This window comes from Bubalus kerabau, chromosome 3 (genome assembly GCF_029407905.1).
Source record: "Bubalus kerabau isolate K-KA32 ecotype Philippines breed swamp buffalo chromosome 3, PCC_UOA_SB_1v2, whole genome shotgun sequence".
NCBI lineage: Eukaryota > Metazoa > Chordata > Mammalia > Artiodactyla > Bovidae > Bubalus > Bubalus kerabau.
In genome coordinates, this window is record NC_073626.1 from 180,257,520 (window position 1) to 180,279,965 (window position 22,446).

The window sequence follows — 22,446 nt, forward strand, 5'->3', positions numbered from 1 at the left end:
AATAACAAGCAAGGCACAGGACCTGGAGTCTGAAACGTTGGGTTTGAACCTTGGTTTTGCTAGTCACTTGCTACTTTAGGAAGTCCCTTCACCTCTCTGAGCCTCAGTTTCCTCATCCATAAAATGGAGACAAGACTCTCTCACTCTCACAGAGCCATGGTGAGGGCTGAGTGAGAGGCTAGGAGGGCAGCCCTGAGCACAGCACGGGGTTCACAGGAGCCTCAGTCCTGACAAACAGCTCAGGCTGTGACACGTAGGGTACAGAACCCCCCAGCTCCTCCCAAAGCTGTTGATGCTGCTGCAAACTCAACCATATTCCTGTTCCTCAGGCCCTAGGTCCCAGCACCTGCCCCTGCCCACTGGTGTCTCCCAGACTTGGATACAGGCTTTGGAGCCAGACAGGCATGTGGATACGAATCCTGGCCCAGACGCTTACTAGCTGTGTGAGGTGTGTCAAGTCGCTTAACCTCTCTGTGCCCTCATCTGCTGCAAAAGAAAATGGGCCATAATCGAATCCACCTCCTAGTGCTGTTAGGAGATCAGGCGAGAATTCATCAAGTGGGTTTAGCAAAGTGTCAAGCAGCTGGCAAGAGCTTAATAAACACTAGCCATTACTATTACTGGTGGTGTTTCTACGGAACACTATATTCCAAACAACTGATTTATGAAGAGACTTGACAACACAACCCAGCTGTGAGTGAAGAACAGCCACAGACCCTCTTCAGGTACCAAGAGAAAGGTTACTGGACCCCTCACTGGATTCCCAGAGGCCCTCCCAGGGCACAGGGGTGCCCACACCTCTCCCCAGGGCAGGAAGAGAACTCCTGCCTGTATGCTCTGGCCTCCAGCAGCCAGGCCTCCTCCTCTCTAGAACTCTGAGAAAGAGGAAGTGAGGCTCTGCGCACCCAGCGTCTTCAGGCTGCTGGGAGCTGAAGGTGGAGAAGAGGAAAAAGGGACACACTGGTACAAGGGTGCCACCCAGATGCTGAGTAAGGTCACCAACTGCAGGGTCCTAGACAGGGCAAAGGAGGCCTTGTGGGCATGCTGCTACACAGGGGAGCCCCACGTGGAGTAGGGGAAGACAAGCAACTGTTTGCTTTGTCTCAGGTCAGACAGTGCTGACCAATAACCGCCCTGGAGTTGGCCTCAGAATCTTCCTCAACCCCATTCCTCCTGGCACCCATCACCAGTGGTAACTTGTTAGTGCCCGAGCCAAGGCCTCTACCCACGCCGGCCACAAGGCTCAAGCCTCTTCACTTTCAGCAGAGGAAAACCACTTTCAAAGCGAGGGCACATTCCCTGTTTCACTTGTACCCAAACACCTGGCTGGGATGTGTGCCCGACTTTTATCCACTTCACTCCAACAGTACAAGGTGGGGCTGAAATTAGAACCCTTGTCCTCCAGGGCATTCATCTGTCCCTTCTTCCAGACACAAGCATCTGTGATGTCAAGTTACTGTACAAGGCCCAGGGTGGCGGGTAAGGGAAATAGGGCTAAGTACACAGAGGTGAGTCAAATGTGGTTGCTTTGTTACTCAGTGCAGAAAACAGTTGTTGCAGAAATGAATGAAGAAGCAGTAATGAGAGAGGCTATCCCTGCCCTGCAGGAATCTAAGATCTCCTCCGGGGCTCTGTCTGGTGCAGGCTCTGCCCCAAGAAGTAAAAAAGGCACCCCCAGGTGGGAAACTAAAGCCCCCCCGGACATGGTAATGAGTGGGAGGCTCCTTCTCGCTAAAGGGCTGGGAGAAGGAAATGGATCTCCTACACCTTTCTCTCGACCAGGGGCCTGCTCTGGGTCTCTTCACCCCAACCCCAGCCCCAGAGACACGCAGCCCCAGCTCTGCGGAGTGAGCCTGAATGGCTGGGGCTGAACCAAAACCCTGTGGCTGGCAGGGAGGCCCCTGGGGCTGGCCACGAGCTACTGAGGTGTTAGGAGGGGAGACCAAGCACCTCTACTTGCCCTGCTAGGCCCCGACGCTGCCCTCCCATTGCCCCACCTGCAGAGGAAACAGCTGTGGGTGCCCAGGCCCCAGGCTTGATGTCAGCCAGGGCGGCCAGGCTGTGAGCACTGAGGTCACTGCAATCTCTGCCTGGCCAGTTCTGTTCCTGCTAGAGGTTTATGGAGCCCCCGCCACAGGCAGGCTTCCTGCCAGGCCTGGGGATACAGGAAGAGCTTGGCCTGGGGGCAGAGTGAGCAGGAGCAGTGGATAATTACAGAGTCAGCGCAGGAGGCACTGAGTCAAGTACGGTGACTCTGGGACCAGTGTGACCTTATTGTGAAACCTGGCCTGGTCCCTCGTTAGCCTGTGATTTGGAGGAAGTTGCTCAACCTCCCTGAGCCTCAGCCTCCTCGCTGGGTGATGGCAGTTTCGACCTTGTCAGATGATGATGCCAATGAGAGATGGAAAGATGTAACCCAGGGATGGTCACTCAACGCTGTTACCAGTGTCTGTACTCAACACCATGAGAAGACGGAGTGGAATACGTGGGGTGGCGGTCAAGAGGCAACATTCAAGAAAGCAATGAGAGGGACTTCCCTGGAGGTCCAGTGGCTGAGAATCCACCTTGCAATGCAGGGGATGCAGGTTCGATCCCTGGGTGGGGAACTAAGATCCCCCATGTTGCAACTACGAGCTCGTACGCCTCAGTGAAAAGATCCCAATAGGGGCAACAGAGATCCTGCATGCCACAACCTAGACCTGGCGCAAATACACAAATAAATTTAAAAATAAAGATTTAAAAGAAAAGAGAGCAAGAAGGGATAAAGAAGCTACACTGGAAGGGAAAACGGGAAAGAGTGAGACCTCAGGCTCATGCGGTTGGGGGCAGAACACGGCAGCAGAGGGGACCCCGGGAGCCAAGGCAAGAGTGTGCGGTGTGGCTGGGGAGCCAGGGAGTGGAAGGAGGCGAGGAAGGAAGGGTGGCCCCGAGCCCACCTTGGTTCTGAAGGCCAGTGTGCCTCAGGGGGTGAGCTTTCAGGAAGGTGGGGGACGGTGTGTCTCCGGGTCATGACACTAAGCAGCCTTGAATCACCTGATGAGAAAAGGCATTCCCAGTTTCAATTCTCTTTCACGCCTTGACTCCATCAGGGCAAGGTCTCAGCTCACAGGCCTGATCATCACAGGCCTCAAAGTAACTGCTTTCCACAGGCAACTGTAACCACCAAGGATTCTGTAACACTGTTATGCTTTTGTCCTTATGGTAATCTTCTACTTGGAACAAGTGGCTTCTGCTAACAGGGGTGATACACATTTTCCCATGGAAAAATACATTTAAAAGCAAGCCATTTACAGGAAAACTCTAAAGAAAGGAGGGTACCAAGGTGAGATGCCGAAAGGGCAAAACCACTCAGGTTGTACGTCAATGGCCGACCTTCCGGAAACGGGGCTGAGGGCACTGGGGGCGGCCCACGTTCTGAGCTGGGGGCGGGGGGCCGGGTCTAACGTGGATCTTGGAGAGAAGACTGTGACCGAAGGGAAAGCAGCCGGTGGAGCACTGAGCCAGCGGGGTGGACAATGAGCTGTCCTCCCCGGGGCAGTGGGCTTCAGAAGGACCCCCACGGGAGACATCCTGGAGACAGACAGGATGTGGTTTGTAACCTGCCGTGTGGCGACGGAGGGAGAGGCGGCTTGTTTCTGTCGTGTGAGCTGTAACCGTGGCTAGAGGAGTATCTATCACCCGGATTCGGGTGTTTCCATGACCTCCCATCACACCAGGGGCTTTCAGGGGCAATGCTGCCGCCTCCTACCCCTTCTCCAGCTGCCCAGAGCCTGCAGGCGGTCCAGATGCCAGTCTCACCGGCTGTCAACTCAGGGGCTCAGACCAGGGTGGCCCACCACCGCCGTCGGCCTGAGCCTCTGGGGTTTCCCCAGACATCTACCGCTAAAACAGGGACCGTCCCGGGCAAACTGTGAGGCGCTGGCCACCCCACCCCAGACGGTCCTTAGAGGGTGGGAACCCTCGAACCAGATCCTGTGCGGCTGGAATTGCTGTCTATGGGGCCAAAGCGAGAGGATCACGCTGTCTGCATGGGTGCAGCTCCCCAGTGACCAGCTCATGTTTATATAAACAATATCACCTGCCTCAGAGTCAGCCCCCAACCTTCTCGAAAAGGCTCAGGGACACCACAGGCCATGACTTGCTCCACAGCTCTGGGTGCTGCTGCGGCCACCACCCTCTCCACGACCACCGCTAAAGGGACAGCTCGTGGGAATTTGCCGTATGACTCAGGGAGCTCAAACTGGGCTCTGTAATAACCTAGAGAGGAGGGAGGAAGACTCCAGAGGGAGGGGACAGAGGTTCACCCGTGGTTAATTCATGTTGATGTATGAGAGAAATCAAACCCATGTTGCAAGGCAATCATCAATCGATAAAAAGTAAATAAACATTTTGTAAAAAGGCTCAGTGACATTAGTCCTTTTTAAGAAAATATGTTTCACCTTGAGGAGAAGCCTCCAGCTCAAGTTCAGAATTCAGGGGCCCCAAAGATGCCACCTTCCAGGCTAGGGAACTGTTCTCAAAGGGATGTTTCCAACCCTGACGCTCAGGGGTCCACAAAACTGTCTCCACCCCATGCTCCAAATTATCTGAAGCACCCGTGTCCAGCTAACACCGCCTGCTCAGCATCCACACCGGCCCCTTTGTCTCACTGTCCTCTCCTCAGGCCCCATTGACGGAGGGGGGGGGGAGGGGGGGCTCCCCTCACACACCTTCCTGTGCTTGAAGTCCACTCACACCTCAGGGTTTGGCTCAGGGCACCTCTCCAGGAAGCCTCCCTGAAAGCTCTCAGCAGAAGACACTCCTGGTTCCTTCTATCCTCTTCCAACGCCCGATCTCACCTGTGGCGGCCAGATGGGGCTCCCCCAGGGACTGAGCAAGCCTGGAGACCCCCAGAGGGAGGGTTCACATCAGCTTCGCACCCCACCCCCACCGCAGTGCCTCCTCTCCCGGCAGTCAGGAGTCAGCATACAGAACTGACTCATGAATGGCCAAACCGATGACATCTAATTGGGAGACATTCCAACCGTCTTTCCACTGGTCACTGAAGGAAGCGAGGAGGGCCTCAAGAGGCTGGTGCATTCAGCCCCCACGTGCAGACAAAGTGAACAACACACTCACCACCCAGGAAAGACTGCTGGGCCTGCCTGACGATTCTGTAACGACCCAGGGCCAAGCCGGAAGGACGAGGCGCTCTGGGAAGCTACTACAAAGGTATGGCCCCACTGGGGTCACACAGGGTTCCCAGACACTTGAACTGAGACCTAAGAACAAACAGCATGTGGCCGTGGAAGACCAGGACGTGTCCCGGCCGCGATCCCAGAGGAGAAAAAACACAGGGTTTGGGAGCCGAGGCTCCGGGGCCATGGGACCCCCTGCCTCGGTTTCTGCAGCAGCACAGCCAGCCTCATAGCTGCGAGGTTCTACGGGAATAAAGGATGCAACGTGCTCAGCACAGTCAGGCTCTCCCCGAACCTGGGGATTATTCTGGTCAGGACGGCCCAAACAGCTCACGGCGAGGCCGGAGGGTGCCAGGCAGCCAGGCCTCTGCGGCCCAGACTGAGTCGGACATTAATCCAGCCTCATTAGCCCCAACCTGGAGGGAGGAGAAACGGGGCTGCCCGCAACCAGCTGCCGGGTCAGACCTGTGACACTGGAACGGCGGACACCGGGAGGCTGAGTGACAAGCGGCCCAGGGGTGCAAGAAGGAAGGAAGGAAGCTGGATGCAGGCTGGGGAAAAAGGCAACCGAGGGTGTGGCCGAGGACAGGTCAGGGCAGTGGAAGGAGACAAAGAACAGACAGGCGTGGGTGAGCATGCCCCCCCAAGCCACTCCAGAGCATCAGTGGACTGACTTCCAGGACAGATGCCGCAGGGCTCTGCCCCTCGCAGGGTTGCCATGGCTCTTCAGAGGCAGCTGGGCGTTTATTCAAAAGTTTGTCTGAGAGTCACCCTGTTAGGGGAAGGAGCCAACCACGGACCGGAAACCCCCGAGGTGTGCAACCATCCACGTCACTGCTCAGCAGGAAGGAGCCAGGGTGGAGCAGGCTGAGATTAAGGCCCTGGCTGCGGCGGTGCCCAGCCACCTGTGGGGGCAACCTGTGCAGCGGCTCTGGGAGGCCAAGGGCCACCTGGATGCTGGCGGCACAGGTCATCTGTGGCCATGCCGGCCTTCCTGCCGTCCCTCAAACACACCAGTCTGCTCACCGCTCCCAGCTTTTGCTTTTACTGTGTCCAGGCCACACGTGACTGGCTCATCTCAAGGCCACCTCCTCCCGAGGGCCGGCCTGACCATCTCATCTAGACCAGCCCACTCCCCACCCCAGCGAGCTCTCCCCAGACAGCGGCAGCGGCTCAACCCCTCATCTCTGCGGGTCCTTGTGTCTTGGCTCGGGTATCAGCTGCTTCACAAGGCCTTCCACCACCCTATACAATTGTACACCCTCCCCCAGCTCTCCCCCTGCCTCCCTGAGCTTCCTTCTTCTCTGCGTCGTAGCCTAGATATTTGCTAACTGTCTTTCTCCTCCCACTGGAATGTCAGCTCCAAGAAGACAGGGATTATCATCGGATTTGTTTGCTACTGTATCTAGAAATGGTGTCTGGCATGTAGTAGGGGCTCAGTAAATGTTTGATGACTGAATGAATAAGTGCGTATGAATTTTTAAAAGCAGGGGTTCTGGTTAGAGTGCCTAGGGTCCTATTTGGGCTCTTCCACTTACTGTGTGACTTGTGACCATTTACTTAACTTCCGAGAGACCCAAGGTAATCAATCAGTAAAAGGAGAATAACAACAGCACCTGTCTCACGGGATTACTGCGGGATTACATGAGATCATGCATATAAAGAGGTGAACACAGAGCCCGGCCTCCTGTAAGTACTCAGGACTGTCCGGCTGTCAACACCGGCCCTCCCATGCAGGTATTTCTTGCTTATCCGCTCACTTGCTTATCCTCTGCTGCTTGCACTCTAGCATCAGCTCCAGCTGGCCCTGCTCGCCCCTGGACCCCCAGTGCCTAGCACACTGTGGGAAGAGAAAATCAGGCTTCCTCTCAAATCAAGGAAGGCGCAGTTTGCAGACACAGCCGCAGCTGGAGCAGGAGCCTCACCGATCTGTTTCTCCAGGGCAGCTGCCTCACAGACCGTGGCCCGGGGCAGGATTCCGGGGTCGGTGAAACTTGTCTGCAGCAGGCAGCTCATGACGAAGAAAAACAGGATGGCAGCAATGATGGGGATGGCGAGGGTCAGGTGGCGGGCCAAAAAAGGACAGCTGGAAAAAGAGAGGGAGAGAGACGTGAGCAGATACCCCGGGGGCTGCCTGGGGCACAGGGTTGCAGCTCCAGGCAGGCACTGTCATCCCAGCAAACACCCCATGGTCCTGAACGGATGCAGAGGTACGGCCCCTGGGTGAGTGCGGCCACACGCCTTTATGTCCTTCCGGTCTGCCCTTCCGTGCCTAGAGCAGACATCACTAATTGATCCTTGCACTTTCTCCCTGAGCACCTGGCAGACGTGACCAATAGGTCCTGGCACTCAACCCCTGCACTTGGCTGCAACCTCCGAATCCTTCTACACACAGAGTTTCAGGCAGGCACCACCAATGAACTGGACTGTCACTTGAGATGACTCATCCATGACGATGTTCACGCATTTATTCGGTCACTCCACATGTGTTTACTGAGGTCTTTTCAGTCTTCCTGGTGGCTCAGGTGGTAAAGAATCCACATGCAATGTGGGAGACCGGGGTTCAATTCCTGGGTCAGGAAGATCCCCTGGAGAAGGAAATGGCAACCCACTCCAGTATTCTTGCCTGGGAAATTCCATGGACAGAGGAGCCTGGTGGGCTACAGTCCATGCGGTCTCAAAGAGTTAGACACGACTGAGTGACTAACATAATTCCAGTCTTAAAGGCAATACCTTTAACAAGCAGCAGGGATAATGGCTGCTTGTGAGGAAGAAAGAGTCCCCCTGCTCTTTCAATGAGGCTTAGTCTAGTGGGGAAAACAGATACGTAAACAAAGAATTGCCACACAGGGCGTAGCCTGTATAATGGGGAAGACAGAAGTAGCAAAACAGTTAGGAAAGACTGGCTGGAGGAGAGAAAGCCTGAGCTAGAACCTGAATAAGTCGGGTCCACCAGGTAAAGGGGGGCTGAGGGGAGAGCCTGGCCCAGCCACTGTCACCCAGAGACCGGCATCCCCGCTCGGTTCTATCAGGCCCCCTGGCCCTGGTGAGCCCCAACAAACAGCCTGCGCACGGGTCTAATGCTGAGGCCCACCTATACTATTAACTACCGTCCTGCGTGGCCTTCCCTCCCAGGGCCAGGGTGGACCCCAGCAGGCTGAGAAACTACTATCTGGGGATGACTGGCCACTGGGAGGCCTGAGTCAGCCCAGGTTCCAGGAGCTGGTGAAGCAGCAGGAACAAACCTGTGGGTTATCTACATACTGTTTCTGGAGCCTCTGCTGTCGGAGGGTCTGGCCTCCAGAGAGACCCTTCCCTTGAGGAGCAGAGACTGCCAAAACCAAGGGCTCCCAGGGGGCCATGTGCTGCACCAAACACATCAGCGGTCCCCAGGCCTGAGCCTCAAACAGAGCTGGGCCCTCCGTGTCACCCACGTGACAACTCAGAAAAGTTCATGTACAACTAGACTTCTTGGGAGACGGAGAAGACCTGAAGTCTGAGACTTGCAGAGCCCTCAGAGACAGCAAGTTCTGGCCGCCTGGTTTTACTGAGGGAGGACCCCAAAGCCCATGGGCAGATCCCAAGTCATCCAGCCGGGCAACAGCTGGACGGGGGTCTCCAAGCTCCCAGCAAATGCTCTGTCCATTTCATTCAACAAATACATGTATTTTCTATTGTACTGTAAAACAGTTACTGTATCGAGTGGCTACTACATACCAAGCCCTGTTCTTAGCACTGTGGGTACAACAGTGAGAATAAATTCCTGTTCTCATAGGGAAAGGCAAGAAGCTAACAAAAGCATAAGTACTATATGTCAGATGGAGGTAAGTGTTTTGGAGAATAAGTCAGGGCAGAGGTGACAGGAGGCTGGGGTGCAGCTGCCTCTATTATAGGGATGGTCAGGGAAGGACAGGAGAAAGTGTGGGAGGGAGCCAGGTGGCTCTCTAAAGGAAGAACATCCCAAACCATGCAAAGGCCCTGAGGTCGGAGCGCACATGGAGGCCACTGTGCCTGGGAGGGAGGGCACAGGGGACAGTGGGAGGAGACGGGGACAGGGAGGAAGCCATCACCAGGGCTCCAGCTCTTATCTAGAGAGCCACAGGATATTCAGATCTGACGTGGAATTAAAGGAGCCCTCTGGCTGCTGCGTGGGGCAGGAAGCAGGGCAGAAGCTGGGATGCCTGTGCAATAACGCACCAAACCCAACAGAAGAGAACACCATTCACAGCAGGAAAGGTCCCTGCTGAGAGCCCTGGGAGAGTCCTCTTACCCTCCAGGCCCTCACCGACAGCGTTCCCCTACCCGGGGCCCCCACCGAGCCCCCACCCCAGTCTAGGCCCAGGTGAGCTCTGGGCCTGAACCCAAACCTTCTTGCCAACGCCACCAGCCCAGGTGAGGAAGAGCAGAGACAAAGAGGAGATGCTCTACCAGCCCTCCTGGAACCCAGAAGTCCTCGCTGCCCCTCCCTCTCTGGGGACAAGCCTGGCACCCATGAAGACATCCCCTCAGTCCAGAGGAAGTCCTGCTTCTGAACGGACCAGATCCCACACTACAGGGTCACAGGGGCCAGCCTGAGCAAGCACCACTTCCTCCTGCCTCAGCTAGGGCCCTGGCTGGGAGGGCCTGGTGGAGCCCGAGGGAGGCTGGAAAACGCACTTTCAAAAGACCCACGTGGGCCGGCCCAAGGAGGTGGATCTGAAACTCAGCCCAGGGGCTGTGCTGGGGACCGGGGGAGCTTCCCCAGAGCTTCTGCTTGCTTGTTATTGCAGAACTTTTTAACCCACCCTGAGTCAGAAAGGCAAGCTGAAAGGGAGAATCTAATTTGTAGAAAGTCTTCACCTTGCTTCAAGGGGAAGCCCAAGGTTGCAGAAACAGGGCCTGGCAGCTGCAAAGGGTACCTGGGGGCCCCTGTCTTTGTGGCAGCCCAGCCAGGGCCCTTGGGAAGGGTTTGCTGGTGATGACAAGTAATAGCAGCAGCCAGCTCTAAACGCCTATCACCAGCTGAAAGCTTACGTGCCTAGATTCATGTCATCTCGTGACACCCTGAGGGGATGGGTAATGTCATAAATCCTGCTTTACAGATACGGAAACTGGGGTCTGAGAAGCAAAGTGACGCCCCAAAGTCACTCACTTAATGCCTGGTGGAGCTGAGATCTGAACCCGCTCTGCGGGCTGCAGAGATGGCATTCCCGACCACCTGGGTAACTGAGTAAGACCACAAAGAAGGGTGGGCAGCAGAAGAGGGAGAGGTGGGACTCACGCAGCCCGAGTGTGTGTGCATGCAAGGAAATCAGGGAGCAGGTGGCTCAAGCTGGAGATCAAGGGTACAGTGGAAAACTTCTGATACAAAGATGTGACCTGGTAAAGGGACACGCGTCCCTTCCTCCATCCCTAAAACGGAGAATCTGTGTGGGCCAGTCCTGGGTCACTGGCGACATGAAGAGGTCAAACGCCCACAGAGACAAATATGACCTGTCACACAGAAATACTTCGGACTCGTGAAAAATAACAAGGCGCTACAGCTGTTCCTGCCATGGAACCAGCCAGAAGGTGCTCTGGAGTGTTGGGAAGAGAAAGCAAGCCAGGAAGTCAGGAGGCGGGGGCAGGGGCCTGGGAGATGTCTGGGGGACCACAGGAGGAGAGGGAAGAACAGAAAGCTCTGGAGAAAATGAGGAAGGTGCTGAAGGGGAAAGGGGAGGTCTGAGAGGCCCTAAGATGAGGGTCTAGGGTGAGAACCACTGAGGGGAAAGTTAGGGGGTCGGGTCTGAGAGTAGAGAGATGACCAGGGGATCCTGGAGGGTTTAGGGAAGATGGCTGGGGAAACTGGAGGTGAGAGTATATAGCCAGAGGCCAAGGAAGACATTCAGAAGTTGTCTGGAAGGGATACAGAGATAAGATGTCTGGAGGGGTCAGAAAGAAGCTGGTGGCAAGAGACAGTCCAGAGGCTAGGATAGGAGCTGCAGAGGCCTGGGGCAGCTTCCAAGAAGGCAGAAAGGATGGGCGTCCTGGAGAGACACAGGGAAGGCGGTGTTCCTGGCCAGAAGCTGGCAAAGGCAGAGTGCCAGGGAAGGAGGGGGTACTAAGGGAGGGGCAGGGATGAGGCGGCTGGCAGGGACGGAGGGGACCAGCTTAGATGATGATCCACATGGGCAAGGGGGAGATGCCGAGTCTGGGAGGGTTGGAGGGGACCAGGAAGGACAGATGGGGGATAAGCAAGGAGACGGGAGGCCCGAGGGCAGACTCTGAGAGGCACAGGGAAGATGCCGGCCAAGGAGGGGCTGGGAAAGGAGGGTGCCTGGCAGGTGCTGCAAAGGGTGGAGAGTCGGGGAGGTGGAAGAGGAGACGGGGTGCCCGGCAGGCGACCAGAGGAGCTGGAGTGTCCATCAAGGCCTGGGGAAGGTGAGGTGAGCGGCAGGGGGCAACGGGGACCGGAGGGGACGGGGCACCTCAGGGGGCGGGGACGGGGAGGGTTGAGGGGCGCCGCGGAACTCACTCGAAGACGAAGAAGAGGACGGTGGTGGTGAGGATGAGCAGCAGCGTGAGTGCGAAGACGCCGCCGTGGCCGGCCAGCATGAGGCGGCCGCCGCAGTAGAAGCGGTTGCGGCCCGGGAACACCTCCCACTTGCGCCGCGGGCGGCGGCCGAGGCTCCCGCTGCCGCTGCCGCTGCTGCTCCAGCGCGGCGCGGCGGCGGGCGGCGGGGGCCCGGGGCCCGGGCCGGGGGGCGCGGCGGGGCCGGGGCGGCGCGCCCCGGGGGAGGCGGGCGGCGGGGCGGCCCCGGGGCTGATCTGCTGGTACTCGCAGTCCTTCATGCGGCCGGCCGCGGACCTCGGCTCCGCGCCCCGCGGGCCGGCCGGGCCGCACGGGGACCGGGGCCGAGCGGAGGAGGTGGTAGCGCCGGCGGCGGCAGCAGCGGCGGCGGCGCGCGCGGCGCTCGCTCGCAGGGGACGGCCCCATGGCCGGCCCGCCCCGCCCCGCCCCACACGGCCTCCCGCCGCAGCGCCCCCTCCGCCCGGGCCCGGGATGGCGCTGCGGCCGCGCGGCGGCCCGGTCCTGACCCGCCGCAGGGCCCGGACCCCATCCCCCGCCGCTCCGATCGCTGCCGCACGAGGACGCGGCCGCGGAGGCGCGCTCCAGGACGCTTTCTGCTCTTTTGCAGTCAGACCATTTGTTGGGCGTCCCCTGGGTGCCGGGCACCGTGCCAAGCCCCGAGATTTGAGAGGTGATCTACTCACATCTCTGCCCCTTCACCCAGCTCTGCAATCAGGACCCAGACCCAGTTTTCCTATCCCCTGATGGGGGTGGATGCCACAGGGCCCCAGTGTTTTTCAAGAGTTCAGGGTATATTCGTTTTTTAATTGCTGTGTAACAAATTACTACACATGTAGCGGCTTAAAACAACATCTTATATCTCACAGGTTCCAGGTCAGGGGCCCAGGACAGCTTAGCTGAGTCCCTTGCTTAATCTCAGAAGGCTGCAGACAAGGTGTCAGCAAGGCTGCATGCTCATCTGGGAACTCAACTGGGGAGGAAAACACCTGCAAACTCACTCAGACTTTGTGGGCAGAACTTACGACTGTCTGACTGAGGGCCTGGCTGTCACCTAGAGGCCTCTCTGGGGTTCCAGAGGCCATCTGCAGTCAGTGCCTTGAGGTCACCCCAGTTCCTTGCCTCGTGGGCCTCTCCAACACGGCTGCTTACTTCCTCAGGCTCACAAGGAGAGTCTCTAGCTCCAGGCTGCTAACGCAGAGTTTAAATAACATAGCTTACACATGTAACTGGAGTGACAGCCTGACACCTTCACCATGTTCTATAGGTGAGAAGCAAGTCACAGGTCCCACTTGAAGTTCAGAGAATCACACAAAAGCGTGAATACCAGGAGGCAATCACTGAGGCTCACCTTAGGGTCTGTCCACCACACTGGGATTACTGGAAAGCTTAAGGAAAAGTATAGGAAAAAGAGAACTGGAGACTAGGATAAGAGAAAGGAAGTCAGAATACAGGATGCAGAGGGGTAAATACAGCAACTGTGACCTTCAGATCAGATCAGATCAGTTCAGTCGCTCAGTCATGTCCAACTCTTTGTGACCCCATGAATCGCAGCACGCCAGGCCTCCCTGTCCATCACCAACTCCCAGAGTTCACTGAGACTCATATCCATCGAGTCAGTGATGCCATCCAGCCATCTCATCCTCTGTCGTCCCCTTCTCCTCCTGCCCCCAATCCCTCCCAGCATCAGAGTCTTTTCCAATGAGTCAACTCTTTGCATGAGGTGGCCAAAGTACTGGAGTTTCAGCTTTAGCATCATTCCTTCCAAAGAAATCCCAGGGCTGATCTCCTTCAGAATGGACTGGTTGGATCTCCTTGCAGTCCAAGGGACTCTCAAGAGTCTTCTCCAACACCACAGTTCAAAAGCATCAATTCTTCAGCGCTCAGCCTTCTTCACAGTCCAACTCTCACATCCATACGTGACCACAGGAAAAACCATAGCCTTGACTAGACGAACCTTTGTTGGCAAAGTAATGTCTCTGCTTTTGAATGTGCTATCTAGGTTGGTCATAACTTTCCTTCCAAGGAGTAAGCGTCTTTTAATTTCATGGCTGCAGTCACCATCTGCAGTGATTTTGGAGCCCAGAAAAATAAAGTCTGACACTGTTTCCACTGTTTCTCCATCTATTTCCCATGAAGTGATGGGACCGGATGCCATGATCTTAGTTTTCTGAATGTTGAGCTTTAAGCCAACTTTTTCACTCTCCTCTTTCACTTTCATCAAGAGGCTTTTTAGTTCCTCTTCACTTTCTGCCATAAGGGTGGTGTCATCTGCATATCTGAGGTTATTGATATTTCTCCTGGCAATCTTGATTCCAGCTTGTGTTTTTTCCAGTCCAGCATTTCTCATGATGCACTCTGCATATAAATTAAATAAACAGGGTGACAATATACAGCCTTGACGTACTCCTTTTCCTATTTGGAACCAGTCTGTTGTTCCATGTCCAGTTCTAACTGTTGCTTCCTGACCTGTATACAAATTTCTCAAGAGGCAGATCAGGTGGTCTGGTATTCCCATCTCTTTCAGAATTTTCCACAGTTTATTGTGATCCACACAGTCAAAGGCTTTGGCATAGTCAATAAAGCAGAAATAGATGTTTTTCTGGAACTCTCTTGCTTTTTCGATGATCCAGCGGATGTTGGCAATTTGATCTCTGGTTCCTCTTCCTTTTCTAAAACCAGCTTGAACATCAACTGTGACCTTAAGGACCCTTAATTGTTACACATGCCAAAAGCCACTGATGCATGCCCTTGGTGCCGAAGATTCTGGATTTGATGAGCCTCCCCTCTTGCTCCTTGGCTGTGGAACAAAGTCACAAAGCTGGACTCACAGGTTCAAGGACAGATTCCTGTTCCATCTCAACTGGATCTTCTTGCAACCCTAATTCTGGCTCTTTGTCACTTTATAGAAACCAAAACAATCTGGTTTCATTGTCAGCTACCCTCCTGTCTACTTCACATTTCTCTATTTGTTTCTATCCTTTCCTCTCATCTTAAAGGTGCAGGCCTCATTCTGTCCATGGCCAACCCTCCATGAATGTCCTATCTCTCTTCCTGTTCATTGAGACTACAAATTCATGCTCAGTTCTCCTCTATCAATTAAAAAGCAAAACTAAACTAAAGAACCAACCACAGAAACAACTTTCTATGTTTGGCTACCTCCTTACTAGCTTCAGATTTATCTTTTCTCCTCTCATTTGTTGTTTTTCAGTAGTTCAGTCATGTCCGAATCTTTGCTACTCCATGGACTACAGCACGCCAGGCTTCCCTGTCCTTCACTGTCTCCCAGTTTGCTCAAACCCATGACCATTGAGTTGGTGATGCCATCCAACCAGCTCATCCTCTGTAGCCCCCTTTTCCTCCTGCCCTCAGTCTTTCCCAACATCAGGGTCTTCTCAAATGAGTTGGCTCTTCGCATCAGGTGGCCAAAGTATTGGAGCATCCACTTCAGCATCAGTCTTTCCAGTGAATATTGAGGACTGATTTCCTTTAGGATTGACTGGTTTGATCTTGCAGTACAAAGGACTCTCAAGAGTCTTCTCCAGCAACAGAGTTCCAAAGCATCAATTCTTTGGTGCTCAGCTTTCTTTATGATCCAGCTCTCACATCCATACATGACTGGTGGAAAACCTGTAGCTTTGACTATATGGACCTTTGTCCCAGGGTAATGTTTCTGCTTTTTAACATGATGTTTAGGTTTGTCATAGTTTTTCTTCCAGGGAGCAAGTTTGTCATAGCTTTCTTCTTTTAATTTCATGGCTGCAGTCACTGTCCCCAGTGATTTTGGAGCCCAGGAAAATAAAATTTGCTATGAAGTGATGGGACCAGACACCATTATCTTAGTCTTTTGAATGTTGAGTTTTAAGCCAGCTTTTTCACTCTCCTCTTTCACCCTTATCAAGAGGCTCTTCAGTTCCTCTTTGCTTTCTGCCATTCTTGTCTCTCATTCAGTTCAGTTCAGTTCAGTCACTCAGTCATGTCCGACTCTTTGCGACCCTATGAATTGCAGCATACCAGGCCTCCCAGTCCATCACCAACTCCCGGAGTTCACCCAAACTCATGTCCATCAAGTCGGTGGTGCCATCCAGCCATGTCATCCTCTGTCGTCCCCTTCTCCTCCTGCCCCCAATCCCTCCCAGCATCAGACTCTTTTCCAATGAGTCAACTCTTCACATGAGGTGACCAAAGTATTGGAGTTTCAGCTTTAGCATCAGTCCTTCCAAAGAATACCCAGGACTGATCTCCTTTAGGGTGGACTGATTGGATCTCCTTGCAGTCCAAGGGACTCTCAAGAGTCTTCTCCAACACCACAGTTCAAAAACATCAATTCTTCGGCGTTCAGCTTTCTTCACAGTCCAACTCTCACATCCATACATGACCACTGGAAAAACCATAGCCTTGACTAGATGGACCTTTGTTGGCAAAGTAATGTCTCTGCTTTTGAATGTGCTATCTAGGTTGGTCATAACTTTCCTTCCAAGGAGTAAGCGTCTTTTAATTTCATGGCTGCAGTCACCATCTGCAGTGATTTTGGAGCCCAAAAAAATAAAGTCTGACACTGTTTCCACTGTTTCCCATCTAATTCCCATGAATTAGAGGAACTGAATTCCCATGAATTGGGACCAGATGCCATGATCTTCGTTTTCTGAATGTTGAGCTTTAAGCCAACTTTTTCCACTCTCCACTTTCACTTTCATCAAGAGGCTTTTTAGTTCCTCTTCAATTTCTGCCATAAGGGTGGTGTCATCTGCATATCTGAGGTTATTGATATTTCTCCCGGCAATCTTGATTCTAGCTTGTGTTTCTTCCAGTCCAACATTTCTCATGATGTACTCTGCATAGAAGTTAAATAAGCAGGGTGACAATATACAGCCGTGACATACTCCTTTTCCTATTTGGAACCAGTCTGTTGTTCCATGTCCAGTTCTAACTGTTGCTTCCTGACCTGCATACAGGCTTCTCAAGAGGCAGATCAGGTGGTCTGGTATTCCCATCTCTTTCAGAATTTTCCACAGTTTATTGTGATCCACACAGTCAAAGGCTTTGGCATAGTCATTAAAGCAGAAATAGATGTTTTTCTGGAACTCTCTTGCTTTTTCGATGATCCAGCGGATGTTTGCAATTTGATCTCTGGTTCCTCTGCCTTTTCTAAAACCAGCTTGAATACCTGGAAGTTCATGGTTCACGTATTGCTGAAGCCTGGCTTGGAGAATTTTAAGCATTAGTTACTCTTATTAAATAAGAGTAGCTATTACTTCTTTAGTAAGAATAGCTACTACTTCCTTGTCACTTAATCATTTCTTAGCTTTTTGCAGCTTGGCTTCTATGTTACTCCCCCAAGAATTCTATCTCCAGTGGGTCACTAGTGGCCCATTTAGTGTGGTATAAACTGCCCATTCTCATCAACGCCCACAGTTCCCAGCCTCTGCTACAGAGAGACACCGGCTCCTGGCTAATGGGATGTGAGCAGAAGTGGCAGTTGTAATTGTTCAGTCGTTCAGTCATGTCCAACTCTTTTGTGATCCCTGGACTGTAACTCACCAGGCTCCTCTGTCCATGGGATTTCCCCCGTGAGAACACTGGAGTGGGTTGCCATTTCCTTCTCTAGAGGATCTTCCCAACCCAGGGATCGAACCCGTGTCTCCTGCATTGACAGGCAGATTCTTTACCACTGAATCACCAGGGAAGCCAGAAGTGATAGGCTGTCTCATAAAACTCGCAAGTGCTGATCGCTGCTCTTCGTCCCATCCACTTGTGGAATGGAGACTCTGAGAACCTAGGAGAATATCAAACCAGATGTGTCCATTCCAAGTTTCAAGGTCCCATTCCTTCTCAGTCACAGAAAAGGCTTAGTAAGACTGAATTCAACTGATAACATTCAATAACATGCACTATATTTTTGTTCTATTTGTAGCTAATAAGTCTGGTGACTACAAGAAATAAGAGATCCTTCATGGGCTATCATGGAAGCTCTGTGACTCTCTGACCATGATTTGAGCTGAGAGTTTAAAGGCCCCAGCTTGTCGTTTTCTTTCTGCGAGGACCCTGATGCTCTCAGAATTCCTTCTGCGGTCATCCTACAGTCCCTGTAGTCATCCTCACTGCCATACAGTAAGTACAACAACCACTTGGGCCCCCAAGGCATTTGCTTTAGTTATCACGCATCACAAATAACCACAGGTGATAATTTGATTAATCATGTTGCCACAGGATGCCATGAATTAGCAGCATCACATTTCTCATTGGCAAGAAGCTCAACACATTCAAACCCCATGACACAACCAAAACAGTTCCCTAATCCCATCTTCTGAGTCGATTCCCTGGGACCCCTCCTAGAGACAATTTCTGTATCCCTCAGGGTCCTACCAATGAGAAAGAAACCACACAAGTCACTGGAGAAAATGTAATAAACAGAATGGTTAGCCATTCTAGGTATAACATTGTTATTAGTTATCTGAAAGGGTGAAAAGAAAACAGATTCTATGAAGGCAGCAATAGTAAGAAGCATCTAAACTCCTAGGACTAGGAGAACAAAAGGAAGAGTTTGGAATTACTAAAACTTGGAAACTTAGAAGAGGGGTCCTACAGAGTTGAAACTCAGACCTCTAAGTCTAGTGTTGGTGGAGGAGAGACCAACACTTCTGAGAAAGAGGTGCTACACAGATGCTGGTGGTGTCTCTGATTGGTACGCCATGAAGCGGGGTCTGCAATTTTTGGAAAAAACTGCAAGTGGATTCAGCTGCTGCTACAGGATGACACCGCTGCTGCTGGGGTGAAGGAGCATAGTTAGGATGATCTCACAGGAACAGGAAGCAAACTGAAGAAAGCAGTCTTTTCTTCCTCCTCTGACCTCACTATCTCCCTCTAGTGGCCCTTATTGGCAGAGTCAAACATAGAGCCCGCAGTCAATAGCAATGTGATTTGCCAAGTCCCAGGTCCAATATCTCATAGTAGAAAGTAGAAGGGTGGATTTGGAGCTGAAACAATAACTTAATAACTAGCACAGGTACCTTCATAAAGTATTGGGAGAAAGAGGTGAATTTAGGTGAGGATTAGCTTATTTTTCAGGTGGAGGAAGTCCAAAAACGATGGGCCTCCCAGGGTCACTAAAAGTGACTGTTTCTGGACTAGAAATTGTATAAGATTGAAAAAGTTCTCAGACAACATGAGTTGAAAGATGTGGTCATCTCTAAGGCAAATATCAGGTGAAGACTGTGGCCTTCCCACTTATTATTTCAGATGACCTCAATGTAGGCATCATTACATTGGAAGTGAGGCAAGGGGATACTAGGAGGAGATAAATATATCAGCTTGAAAATTCTATCTAGAAAAGAACTGGAGTGTGGTTGTGTCACATGGATCTGACTAGAAGCAAAGAGAGCAGAAATCTATTGTGCTAATTTTGTGTCAACTTAGCTAGGCCACAGCATACGTATATTTGGTCAAATATTCTGGACATTTCTGTGAAGGTACTTTTCAGGTGAGGGTAACATTTAAGTCAGAAGGAGTAAAGCAGATTATCCTCCATAAATTGACTGGGTCTCATCTAATCAGCTGAAGGCCTTAACAGAAAAAAGACTGACTTTCCCTGAGAAAGAAGGAATTCTGCCAGTAGACCTGCCTTCAGACTTTTATTACATCAATTGTTCTATTGGGTCTCCAGCTGCTGGCCTACCCAGCAGATTGTGGACTTGCCAGCTTCCACAATCATATGAGCCAATTCATTAAAACCTCTCTATAGACAGATAAACAGATAGGTATAGATATACACACACACACAATCCTATAGGCTATGTTCCTCTGGAGAATTCTGACTTACACACCAAAAATATTTTGAGGTAATGGTATTGTCAAAGAAACCATGAGCCTAAATTGAAAAAAGAAAGGAAAAAAAAAAAACACGTTGACAACTTAAATATAACAGGAAATCTCAAAGGACCCTGAATAGCCAGAACAATTTTGAACAAGAAGAGTAGAGTTGGAGGTCTCACCCTTCCTGATTTCAGAACTTACTACAAAGCTACAGTAATCAAAACAGTGTGGTACCAGCATAAAGAGAGGCATAAAACAGACAGCTTAGGAACCCTTGCATATATAGTCAAATGATTTAATAAGGATTCCAAGACCTTTCAATGGGGAAAGCACAGTCTTTTCAATAAATAGTGCTGGGAAAACTGGATATTCACATGTATAAGAAAGTAAGAACTTTACCTTATTCCACATACAAAATTGAACCCAAAATGGATAAAAGCTAAAACTATAAAACCCTAAACATAAAAGCTAAAACTATAAAACTCTTAGAAGAAAACATAAGGCAAAATCTTCATGATACTGAATTTGGTGATGATTTTTCTGCATATGATACCAAAAGCATAGGCAATAAGAGAAAAATAGATGAATTGGACTTCATCAAAACTAAAAATTTTGTGCATTGAAGGGCACTATCAATAGAGTGAAAAGGCAACACATGAAATGGGAAAAAATATCTGTTAGAGTGAAAAGGCAACACATGAAATGGGAAAAAATATCTGTTAATCACATATCTGATTAAAATCCAAAATATATAAAGAACTTCAACAATTCAACAACAAAGAAACAACCCAATTTAAAAATGAGCAGGGCTTCCTTGGTGACTCAGTGGTAAAGAATCTGCATGCCAATGCAGGAGACATGGGTTCGATCCCTGGTCCAGGAAGAACCCACATGCCATGGAGCAACGAAGGCTGTGCACCACACAAGTTGAGCCTGGGCTCTAGAGCCCAGGAGCCATAACTACAGAAGCCCATGCACCTGGAGCCTGTGCTCTGCAACAAGACAAGCCACCGCAATGAGAAGTATGATCACTGCAACTGGAGAGTAGCCCTGCTCACTGCAGCTTGAGAGAAGCTTGTAGAGCAATGAAGACCTAGGACAGCCAAACATAAATAAATAAAATTATAAAAAATGGGCAAAGGATCTGAATAGACACTTTCCCAAAAGTATACAAATGGTCAAAAGCACATAAAAAAGATGCTCAACATCACTAGTGATGAGGGAAATGCAAATCAAAACCACAGTGAGATACCACTTCATACCCATTAGGATGGCAAGTATTAAAAAAAAAAAAAAAAATAGAAGAAGGGACGAAAAAGGAAAGTAAGTGTTGGTGAGGTTGTGGAGAAATCTGGATCCTTGTGCATTGCTACTGGGAATACAAAATGGTGCAACTGCTATGAAAAACAGCATAGCAGTTCCTAAAACAACAACAACAACAGCGTAGAATTAACACATGATCCAGCACTATATACTTCTCAGTATATACCTCAAAGAATTGAAAACAGGCAACTGTAATGTTCATATGGCTTCCCTGATAGCTCAGCTGGTGAAGAATCTGCCTGCAATGCAGGAGATCCTGGATCAATTCCTGAGTCAGGAAGATCCACTGGAGAAGGGATAGGCTGCCCACTCCAGTACTCCTGGGCTTCCCTGGTGGCTCAGCTGGTAAAGAATCCACCTGCAACATGGGAGACTTGGGATCGATCCCTGGATTGGGAAGATCCCCTAGAGAAGGGAACAGCTACGAACTCCAATATTCTGGCCTGGAGAATTCCATGGACTGTATAGTCCATGGGGTTGCAAAGAATTGAACAGGACTGAGTGACTTTCACTTTCACTTTTCAATGGGCTTCCCTTATAGTTCAGTCAGTAAAGAATCTGCCTGCAGTGTAGGAGACCTGCGTTCGAACCCTTCGTTGGGAAGATCCCCTGGAGAAGGAAATGGCAACCCACTCCAGTATCCTTGCCTGGAAAATCTCATGGACAGTGGAGCCTGGCGGGCTGCAGTCCATGGCGTCCCAAAGACTGAGTGACTAATACTTAATTACTTTTCAATGTTCATTAGTAGCATTATTTTAAATAGCCAAAAGGTGGCGCTATCCAAATATATGCATCAACAGACAAATAAACAAACTGTGGTGTATACATACAATGACGTTTCATTGTCGTATCTTTTTGCCCTTTCATACTCTGAGGAGAAAAGGAAAGATACAACCATCTGAATGCACAGTTCCAAAGAATAGCAAGAAGAGATAAGAAAGCCTTCCTAAGTGAACAATGCAAAGAAATAGAGGAAAACAATGCAAAGAAATAGAATGGGAAAAACTAGAGATCTCTTCAAGAAAATTAGAGATACCAAAGGAACATGACCCAGATAACCACGATGGTGTGATCACTCACCTAGAGCCAGACATCCTGGCTCAGGTCAAGTGGGCCTTAGGAAGCATCACTACGAAGAAAGTTAGTGGAGGTGATGGAATTCCAGTTGAGCTATTTCAAATCCTAAAAGATGATGCTGTGAAAGTGCTGCACTCAATATGTCAGCAAATTTGGAAAACTCAGCAGAGGCCACGGGACTGGAAAATGTCAGTTTTCATTCCAATCCCAAAGAACGGCAATGCCAAAGAATGTTCAAACTACTGCACAATTGCACTCATCTCAGTTCAGTTCAGGTATGTCCGACTCTTTGCAACCCCATGGACTGCAGCACACCAGGATTCCCTTTCCTTCACCAACTCCTGAAGCTTGCTCAAACTCAAGTCCATTGAGTCGGTGATGCCATCCAACCATCTCATCCTCTGTTGTCCCCTTCTCCTACTGCCTTCAATCTTGCCCAGCATCAGAGGCTTTTCCAGTGAGTCAGTTCTTCGCATTAGGTGGCCAAAGTATTGGAGTTTCAGCTTCAGC

At 51.2% G+C, this 22,446-nt stretch overlaps 1 protein-coding gene across 4 annotated transcripts in view; it reads right to left on the reverse strand.

The window, feature by feature from the left end:
* ZDHHC18 (zinc finger DHHC-type palmitoyltransferase 18) overlaps nucleotides 1–12,086 on the reverse strand; it is a 28,354-nt gene extending 16,268 nt beyond the window's left edge. For all 4 annotated transcript variants that reach the window (XM_055574028.1, XM_055574030.1, XM_055574029.1 and 1 more), the window contains exons 1-2: nucleotides 11,671–12,086; nucleotides 7,103–7,263 (exon numbers count right to left, since the gene is read on the reverse strand). In XM_055574028.1, coding sequence (XP_055430003.1) covers nucleotides 7,103–7,263; nucleotides 11,671–11,987 — 478 coding nt within the window. In that variant the 5' untranslated portion in view covers nucleotides 11,988–12,086. The remainder of the gene's footprint in view (nucleotides 1–7,102; nucleotides 7,264–11,670) is intronic.
* Nucleotides 12,087–22,446: the final 10,360 nt, after the last annotated feature.